At 40.7% G+C, this 10,405-nt stretch overlaps 1 protein-coding gene across 2 annotated transcripts in view; it reads left to right on the top strand.

Annotated features, from left to right (window-relative positions):
* The first annotated feature begins 918 nt into the window (after positions 1-918).
* The window catches only part of znf385c (zinc finger protein 385C), a 156,165-nt gene continuing 146,678 nt past the window's right edge, over positions 919-10,405 (top strand). For both annotated transcript variants that reach the window (XM_073495235.1, XM_073495234.1), the window contains exon 1: positions 919-1,037. In XM_073495235.1, the coding sequence (XP_073351336.1) occupies positions 992-1,037 (46 nt within the window). In that variant the 5' untranslated portion in view covers positions 919-991. The remainder of the gene's footprint in view (positions 1,038-10,405) is intronic.

Raw genomic sequence — 10,405 nt, 5'->3', positions numbered from 1 at the left:
CTATAATCAACACTGATTACTTCCTTTTACTTCTCAGCTCAGCACCCCCTGCATCTTAATTGCAATTAGCTCGCTTCTGAAATTAAAGCAGCCTGAAGTAGTTGAGCATGGATAACAGGGTGTGTTGTGTGAATTTAGGGTATGTTACTTTCTTGTCAGTGGCATCTAGGACGCTTACATCAGTCTGTTTACTGCGTCCCATCTACAGTACATGAGCTTGTACTGATGAGGGGAAGCCCATTTTACAGCTGAGAGACTGATGTCGACCTTCTCTGAATGCTTTGAAAGGAGCAGTAGGGATCCCCTTTCTTTTGGGAGACTTTTAAATAAACTAAAGCTATTGAAACTACCAAATAACTGTTAATCAGAGTGGAAATTATTACAGAAAATAACTATTTTAACAACTGATTACTGTAATTGTCATTTTTCAAGGCAAAATGCCAAAACCTTGTTGGTACCAGCTTTTCAAATGGGTTTTCTTCTTCTTTGTTTTGCTTCGACCACAGCGTTACATAGCTCATTGACTATATGAATACCTTTTTTGTACATTCATTTAATTTGGGTTGGCATCTTAAGCTTTTTCCTGACTTTTCATGAACAAAGTTATATGTTAAAATACGGAAATTAAATATTTTACCTATACTTACCAATTTTCTGTAGTTTCTCTGGGAAAAGTTGAGTTTTTAACTGTTATAAAATGTTTCCTCTGGACAGGAAGCTCCAAATATGAGCTCTACCGTGGGCGTCAGCTTTAATGTGTGACTGACAGGTAATTAGCCTAATTAGCTACTTGGAAGGGAAGCTAGCTCACCTGGCAACCAGTGTGTGTGTGTGTGTGTGTGTGTGTGTGTGTGTGTGTGTGTGTGTGTGTGTGTTGAACTATTACATTGATATTTTCATTATTAAATTCCAGAAAGACAGGATATATTCAGTGGACATTTCAGCTTCTCAACACAAACAAACGGAGCTAATAAACAGGAATGAGAGCGAGATGGGACGCGGCATGGCAGCTCTGTTGGCTGGAAGCTGGACACCAGGTAACATGTCTGATACCACAACACATAGTTTACTTTTATAGCTGTAATTATGGACGGACGCGTAACGTACGTTCAACAGCTTGGTGGGTTAATATTTCATCAATTACACAAAGACTATGCACACCTGCTATACGACAGAGAAACACTGACCTGCGTGGTTTTTTTCAATCATGGCGTCGTGTTGAAAACAGCTAGGCGAGAGCGAAGCCACGCCCCTTCCGGTTTGCCCCAAGGGAGCTAATAACAAAAAACTTACAAAAAAGACAAATAATTTATTGATCCCGTCTGAATTGTGACACGAATCACACATATGATGTTTGTCGATTTAAAAGAAAATTTTTCATCTTGAGAAAGTCGCAGTTTGTCATAAAACTAATGAAATATAAGGCTGTAAAAATACGTAATTAACATCGTAACATTGTTGAGCTGGTCCTGTAGATTAGCAGCTCACAAAACTGACAAACTACCCTTTCACTTAACTGTAGTTGTCAATATGACCAGATTTATTGTGATTTTCGTCATAGTAACTTTTCTTTGCCGAGGCGGCGGTCATGTTGGTGTTGGTGTCGTGTGTTGAGCGAGGTGACGTAGTTCACTGAGAGGTTTAACACATACCTATATGTTATTCTACTTTATTTATGACAAACTGTGACTTTCTTGATTTTAAATTGACAAACATCATATGTGTGATTCATGACACGATTCAAGCCGGATCTCTCCATTCACTGCCATACAAAGTTTTTCCGAAATAAGGTCCCATGGTGTCCACCGGAAGGGCCATGAACTACACATATAATCTTTGTCAAGTTAAAAGATAATTTTCCAAATAAGAAAATACTGTAAATATTCTGTAAAATTAGTGTGGTACGACAACAAAGCCCATCACGATCTGTTTCCTGGCTGCAGACAGAAATCACACCTGCGAGGCCATAGTTTCTTTCTGCTTGTGTAGTCACCGCACATTCTTACACAGGATGCAGACCGAGACCATGACAGACACAAATATCTATACAGTACAGCGAGTCGGTCACCAGGACAGGCATTTCCTCTGGGATCGGCCTACTTGTCAACAAGCTGCTGGTGTTGTCTGAGAGCTTGCTGCGCTTCTTGTCGGCCTTCTTGTCTGGGTGATGGGACTTCAAAGTCTCTACTGTCATGGCAACAGCCTTGGATCAGGTTACTTCCAGCGACAAGATAGGTGATGACATTTGCATTGTCCTAGTGTATGTTGTTATGTATGTCACCCGTGGCTGATTTGAAGTTCAAAGTGGTTTCGAAACTGCTGCCCGGCCTGTGTGGACAAGTACTATGTCAACTATGTCTGGAGTTTTTTGGTTTGGACGCGAGCACAAACATCTTTGACATCTCTGTTGACCTCTTTCAGGGCAGTCGTGTCTGCCATCAAAATGTAGTCATAGCATTTTAAATTTTACCCAGAACATTCCTTTCTACGTTTTAATTACACACCACGTTCCTTTTGAACACCCAGACGCTTGAAAACATGTTTGTGTGTATTTTTGTGGCAACATGAAAGCAGTTATAGTACCGAAAGGGTGCATCTCCGTTTGATTGAGGATGTTGCTGTCTGAAGTGGACCAGAGCTCATGGTGTCGGTGCCAGAGCCGAGAGTTAGCCAGCCTATTTCATGCTTTATCATAGAGCAGATAAAAGAGACACTTGTCTTTGCTGTCTGGGCTTTTGTCTGCTCCTTTGACAGAAGTGCCCGCTAGATTATCAGCGACTAGAAACCCGAGAATGAACTCCCAATAAGTTCTTCTTCAGAACCGCAGATTGTTCAGCTGTTTCTCCGGCAGAAAGAATTCACTCTAAAAAGAAACAGAACAAAACAAGTGGTTTGTTTTAGTCCATAAAACATTATGACATATCAGCAGCATAAATATAAGCACTCACATTAAAATGTCTGGGAGACTTTTAGAGGCCGTTGACAGAGTCATGTTCAGAGGCAATTAAAGTGCTTCAGATATTTATGTAAGTGTTCGTCCCTCGCTGTGTGTGTAGGTACAGTGGTTTGGTCTGCACTAAAATAAATGTGTCTTTCTGTTCTCTTTCCTCTGTCTGTACCATTGACTGCAGTTTGTGTCCCTCTAATCCCTGTAATTAATCCATGTTGAGTCGCTTTGAGTCATTCAGGCTGGTGGGGATTATTGTGGACTCATATGACAGCCCACAGTTTTTTTATTTACTGCTCTCTATGCTGATCACCGGAGGATGAGTCAGTGTAGTCTTGTTTGTGTGTGTGACCAAGCACACACTGTATGAATTGTTCTTTTTTGGTGACACTCAGCTCGAGTTTGAAATGGCAAATTTGTTATTCACATGTAGTCGAAATCGTGATCTTTCCCTCACCAACGTGAATTCTATTGAAAGAAATGTCACTTTTTCACAAACTGAAAATATGGTAACCTTAATCAAAGTGCTCTTCTTGCATAAACCAAAACACAGACTGGATGCAAACCCTAGATTCTGGTTTGACAGTCCTGGATTTTTTTATGCCAAGCATCCACCCCAAACACCTCCCAGTGACTCCTGCACAGTTCGCAGTCGTGTTGAGAGTCACCATTCAAGATATGTGTCCATGTACAATTACCCTGTAGATTATATTTCTTGACTATTTTTACAAACTGCCATGATGCTATGCATGGTGTGACAGATGTGATTTAAAATCTGTTAAATTAAATATCTTTCACTTTGATCAACACAGGAGGTTGAAGCAATCAGTCTTCAGTGACAAAGAATATCAACAGAAAATAAGTCAACAATTAGGTTATATATATTTATATATATATATATACATATCCTTTGGAGTAGATCAACGAATGTTGACAACGTTTAAGTTTTCTTTGATTGCCAGTATTTTAACTTTTTCATGTATATGCTGGTTTACATCCTTGCTTTTGGGTTCTGCAATATTGTGACAAATATTTTGTTTAATTGATTTAATCAAGAAGAACATCGGCAGTGTAATCGATAATAGAAATAATTGCTAGCTGCATGCCCCACTTTTATAATCAATTAATCGTCACCATTAAGTATTCATCAAGTAAAAAAGACAGAAATCCAAAAACCCAAATATAAATATATTTTCTGCTTTTCTCTGTTTTCTTTAATTGCAAATGCAATATAATTGATCGTTGGGCTTTGGACTGATGGTTGGACAAATAACAATCACATCAAGTTGTTTTTTTAGAATGGTTCACTATTTCTGTTTATTATTTTACTTTTTTAAAACTAAATAATTGGGAAAATACTTCAGATTTATCAATATTGGAAATAATTGTTAGTTGTTGACAAGACGCTGTATCCCAACGTCGCTTTCTGCAACTTTGGGTGAGTGCAAACTGTGTGTTGGTGACAGCTGGGAGAGTCCCTTGTCTCAAGGCGAGGCCAGGGGTGCTTTTCATTGGCTGAAACAATTGCATAAACAACAAAAACTCATTTGACTAAAGCTAGGCTATCCCTGAGGTCGATTCTTCCATGAAAACCTTACTGGTATAAAGCAGTCGAGGCTGAGACATGCAAGGTCTGTCATTTCTGATACAAACTTTAATGAGAGAGGTAAAAAGAAATGTACTGGAGCAGTCTGAAAAGTGTCTCAGAAAATGATGCACCTGACAGACGAAGAGAAACAATGAAAATAGAATGGCGATGGCATTGATTATAAAAGGGAGAGTTAAGAGATCTATGAATACCTTGATAGAGTCAAGAAAAGTGGGAGGTTGAATTATAGAAGAGGAACAGCGACATATGTCCTGGAGGAGGAATAGTGGCGTAGCAAAGTGAAGTCGTTCATCATCTGTAACCTTGACAGGACACAGGACACACTCCCAAAAATCTGATGTAAACAGAAAGAGACAACAATAACCCGACAGTCTCTCAGGACAGGTTGATAAACACTGTAACAATCTCCCAAAAAGCCCAGTCAAACCTAGAAAAATCCTTGTTTCTGTGTACCAGTTGGAGCCAGAGATAAGTAGACGGCTCATATAGCATAAAAAGATTTCAGCAGATTTATGAGGCTCTGGCACAGCGAGGTATTGATCCCTTTCCCCCATCCGAGCCAGTCAAAGGAGAGTGGAGGCTACTGCAAAGCTCAGAGTGGTGTGCTTATGTTTTGTATTTTAGGTATAGGTTGTGCTCATATCCAGACTGATTTACTGTAACTGGAAAATAAAGAGATTACCAGAATTTCTGTTAGAAGAGGCAGCAACAGAGGGTCGAATCAGCAATGTCAAAGTAGAACTGTGGAGAGTGGATAATTGGAGAAAATACTGGTGTTGCTCGCAGCAATGTCTGTTGATTATCCTGAATAACAGGACATAGTATCTGAAGAGATTTATTGCTGTTTTCAAAGTGGTATTTTCAGTCAACACAAACAAGATTCCATTCAGCTTTATTGTATCTGGGTGGCGACACATAAATCTGTGGGTGAGTTTAAAGTGATTCCTGGCATCTGAAGTGTCTTTTGATATTTCAAAACCATAAACACAACATAAGAAGTGTATGAAATGGAGAAAAACGGTGTGTGTCTGCACCATCTTAAGCTGCAAATGTCAGAATGTCCAGCTAAGCAAGTACAAGGTCCATTTATTGATCAGGGTTAAATAAAACTCAGGGTTACAAAACAAACCTCACTTCACCAATGTCACTGATGCTCTGTAGACGGCTACCAGTGATGTTCTGGGCAGTTTTAATCACCTGCTGCAGAGCCTTCCTGTCCTGGGCCGTTCACAAACCATGCCGGTTTCCAGTCTGGATGCTTTCTATTGCTCCTCTGTGAAAGTTGCCAAGAATCTGACTCCAGAATTGATCATTTCTCAGTTTCCTCAGGAAGTAGAGCCTTTTCTGTACATGTGTTTTTTTTACTAGGGTGGTGATGTGCGATGAATATGTTAGGTTCTCTGCGATGGTGATTCCCAGGAACCTAAAACTGTTCACCAGCTCCACCTGTGTAGACAGGGGTTTGAGTCTTTGACTCCCTTTTTTTAATCAACAATCAGCTTCTTAGTTCTGCTGACCCACCCCAGCCACAGTCTGTTCACCCTGCTGCCATCTGGCAAAAGATACAGAAGTATCCACTGCCTGACCATGGGGCAACTTCGCTCTCCAGGCTTTTAAACCCTTTAAATTTACCTTGCAACTCTTGTAACTTGTAACCTTGTAGTTTTTTCCTCTATGCACATATCTGCAAGACTGTTTATTTCCTCTCGATAATAACTCTCATTGTTGTTTGTCATGTGGCTGATGATGGTGGTGTCGTCCACATACTTAACAATAGAGTTCTCTTGAATTCTGGGAGTGCAGGCATTGATGCACAGTGTGAACAGGAGGGGGCTGAGCACACTGCCCTGGAGGGCTCCAGCGTTGAGCACTTGTACCTTGGTCCTGGTTGCTATCAGAATTTAGACTAACGTTACCATAATAACATTGCGTTTCCAAACACACTGGTTAGTCCTCATCCTTAAAGTATTTTCTCAGTTTTTTGTTTCTGCCAGCAAAATCACAAGGGTCTGCCCAGACACTACAAGCCTGCTTTTCACTGGCTAAAATTTTGAACCAGTTGTTTCAAATATTTTTTATTGTTGTCGTCATCACCACCAACAAAAAGTACAGCAGCAAAATAACAAATAGAGCCATCGATCACCCTGCAGGTCATGGGCTGCAGCTTTGCCTAATGGAGGCACTACATTAACTGGTGGCCAGTTTTGACAGATCCAATTAGAATGAGCTCCATACCTCTGCCACTGCCCTGCCCTCCAAGCAACCCTCACACAAGCAGCTGTATGGTAGCATGGCATCCACACCACTCCGGCTCTTCTCACCAGCCTCTTCCTTTTGTGCATCGTAAATAGATGCAATAGCAGTTAGCCACATTGTGCAAGCCTTCATCTTCATTCCTCTTGTTTTTCTTGGCTTCAGATGTTCCCATAAAACTAATCATACACTGAACATACAGTATATTACTAGAAAACGCATGTTTCCACGCTGAATACTTTTCATGCTGCCACCACACCCCCTTTTTCCGCATCCCTCAAAATGTCTATTCTTGTCTTTGGTAAAGCTGCTTTTCTCTCGTCTATCCACAAATGTCCAAATGATAGGTTTCGTGTCGAAGGAGAAAAGGGAGTCATGCTTCACAAGACGGAGCACAGCAAAACATCTGACTCCTGCCAAAGAGAGGAAACAAAGCAGGCTCAATTTTTTTACAAAATGTATTCTTTTGTCCTCATCCGAGGCCTGCTTTCTTTGTGTACCCTTCACTCTCCCTCCAGCCGCAGTCCTGCCTCTCAATTATTCCAGAGAAACAACGTACTTGTCAATCTTTTCCCTTTCAATAGCTAATGGTCTATCTATCCCCCCTCTGCCCAACAGTCAAGCCAATTAATTCGATCAAGCTGTTGAAAGTCATTTTCAGTCGCAGCGGGAGGGCAGTGCCAGACTGACAGCGTCGACTCTCTATATCTATTGTTAAGAGTGGAACAACACTAAGTAAAAAGCGAGGTAAATTAGACTGAATGGATCCAGAAGTAATTTTATATCTGGACCATTCAATTATGTTTTTGTGTGCATCATTTCCCTGTTATTTCTGCCCTGTCACACAATGTGTGTGTGTGTGCATGTGCAGTGTACTTTTGCAAACACGTTCAGTGCAAACGTCTGTATGCCTTGTCAGTTTGAATATTAGTGGAAAACATATTGTCGAGATAATATTTTCAGACTTTAGTGACATCTCAAAACTTGTGAGGTGACGTGTCAAGGACAATTTATCTATTTTCAGGTGTCACTGTACCTGTATTCCTTACACTTTGTGGCTCAAGAGGAAATGCTTTCCACTGAACAGCCTTTCTTGACTCTCAAAATATAACCTCTGTCGTGAGTGCACTGAAAGATGATGAGCTGTCCAAATACTGTTGAACGAGAAGTGCGTATGAATGATTTCTTTTTCTTTTTTTTTTGCTGATGCGAGCTATCAAACCCCTCATGCAGGCCTTTGATGTAGCACTCCATTGTCTTGCGGAGCTGCAGGAAATTGAAAGGGAAGATCAGGGGAGTAAAGGGAAGAAGTCGTGGAGGACGGGGAGAGACGCGCAGCACGTCAGGGTTTTCTGGGACACGGCACACGGAAATGAACTAGCCTTGCATGACCTGAGGGGGCTCGCTCTGAAAGTGTGAGGATACACAGGGCAGAGAAGCAAGAGCAGTTGTTTTAGAAAACACAAGAGATTAAATATGTGATTTTTGTAATTCGCTAAAAAGACTCGGGGCACACATCCAGGTTTAAAATTTCTGCAGCATCCTTCGACGCCCACGCTGCATCCGAAGCTCTTTTCCAATTCAGAGAAAACACTTAAACCTGCGGAGAATTACACAAAACACACTCACTCAGCCTTAAAAAAAAGAGCAAAGAGTAAAGTTTTAATGGAAGCAAGATTTGATTTGAAGCTATCTCTCTGACTTAAAGAAGGTTGAGAGGCATCTTTTCTCTGACTGCCACTCTCTCCAACACTGTAAGTGCTCTCTCCGTATCACTGAACGCACACGCTCACATATTTCTGTGCTGATAAATTATAATGACAGTACGAACAGGGTGTTTCATGTTGGGGAGCACAGAGTGGTTTTTGGGAAGGCTAATAAATCCATTTCTGCTCTTTTGTGAGTCCTGGGAAGTGGGATTAGCATTTCATTCCAACATGGCTTTTACATATTTTTGTGAATATATCTGAATACTTAAAGTGTTTTTCAAGACATAATTACTAGAAGTTTACATGTCCATTAGCTGTAAATACTGAAAATTGAATGAAATGAAAGTCACATAGTGTTCCTCTTGTTGTTACTGGTAATGTATTTATTTTATTAGCCTATTATTCAGCTGGACGAGTTCTAATAAATATTTCTGCTTCCCTTGAAAACAAGCTTTTAATCACAACATACTGTATGTGGCCATTTCATTTGAATTTATGTAGCCAAGCTTTTCCCCTCATGAGTCTAGCTTGTTTAAATGGAGAACAAGAGGGAGATGAATACAGAGGACAATGGCAGCAGTCCGTTATATCAGAATGACAGATAAGCAATGAAGGAGCGCTGTTTATATACCCCCCCACCCCCCACTATTGTGCTCAGGTAGTGTAGAGAAAGAGGTGGGAAGTGTGATGTGCAACGTGGCAGGTCAGACCCGGGAAAAGTGGGTTTGCTCTGGCGGGAAATGGCTATTTACGTAGCAGAAAATGGAGTGGGCCTTTCTGACATTTCCATAGCCCTGCAGGCAAGAGTAACCTTCAGCGGAAAACAGAACGATTAAAGAAACGGGTGGGGGGAGATGGAAGGAGAGAGGCAGAGGGAGAGGTGGGGGCAGAAAGCAGGGAAAGTGATTGCATGAGAGAGTTAAAAAATGATTGGAGTTTGGGAGAAGGGGAAATAAAGATGGGCAGAAACAGACAAAAAATGATTTGGAGGTCATGCAGGAGGTGTGAGTGGAGAATCACTACCTTACACAGACTGACAGGTAGAAAATAAAGGGAATGATGGAGGGTAATCCTGGACAACAACAAAATACTTCCATCTAATCTACAAGAATGAAGTTCAATAAACAACATATAACAGCTTCACACCTTGTTGCACCTCGTACGCACTGCTATCAAACCAAGCAAATCATTCAGCCTTGAAACGTCTGCACTGATGTGACATGACAGAGAAATTATGCATGTATAAATCAGAATGGCCACGCACAACAGCTCGAGTTAATATTTAAGCCTTCAATAAACTTGACATGATAATGTGCACCGTGAAGTGTCCTCTTCCCTGTTATTGTCTTGTGTGAGTGAACAGCTGAATACGAGCCGTTATCTCAATCAATTACTTGTGTCACACCGCGTTACCTTGATGTTCAATCACAGGTGCAGTCAAGGTTCACACAAAATAAAATGAAAGGAAGAAATAAATGAAACCACGTCAGATAGAAGGATTTTTAGTTGTATGTTTAAATAAAAGCAACATGGAAGGACAAGTTAAATTGAATGGTTCCATGGGAAATTATCTTTTTTCAAAATGCACTCAGTCGCTAAAATGACTGTTCATTTGTGAAAAGTATTTAAAGTTCTCTGAACCAGATGCATTTGCTGTACTTGCTTAATCTGACTCAGGGACATGAAGGCTGGTGTCTACCCCAGCATGTAAAGGATAACAAGACTAACACTGTGTCTGAAATCGCATACTTCCTACTACATGATTAATCAGTATCCACTGTATACTGCTTACTTAATGAACTATTGAGTATGCCATTACCAGCAGACTGTTCGCACTCAAGAAATGCATCTTATCTGCATCACATTACCGGTGCATCTGTGTCCAAG

Source organism: Pagrus major, chromosome 23 (genome assembly GCF_040436345.1).
Source record: "Pagrus major chromosome 23, Pma_NU_1.0".
Taxonomy (NCBI): domain Eukaryota; kingdom Metazoa; phylum Chordata; class Actinopteri; order Spariformes; family Sparidae; genus Pagrus; species Pagrus major.
This window is presented reverse-complemented; position numbering and strand designations above follow the sequence as displayed.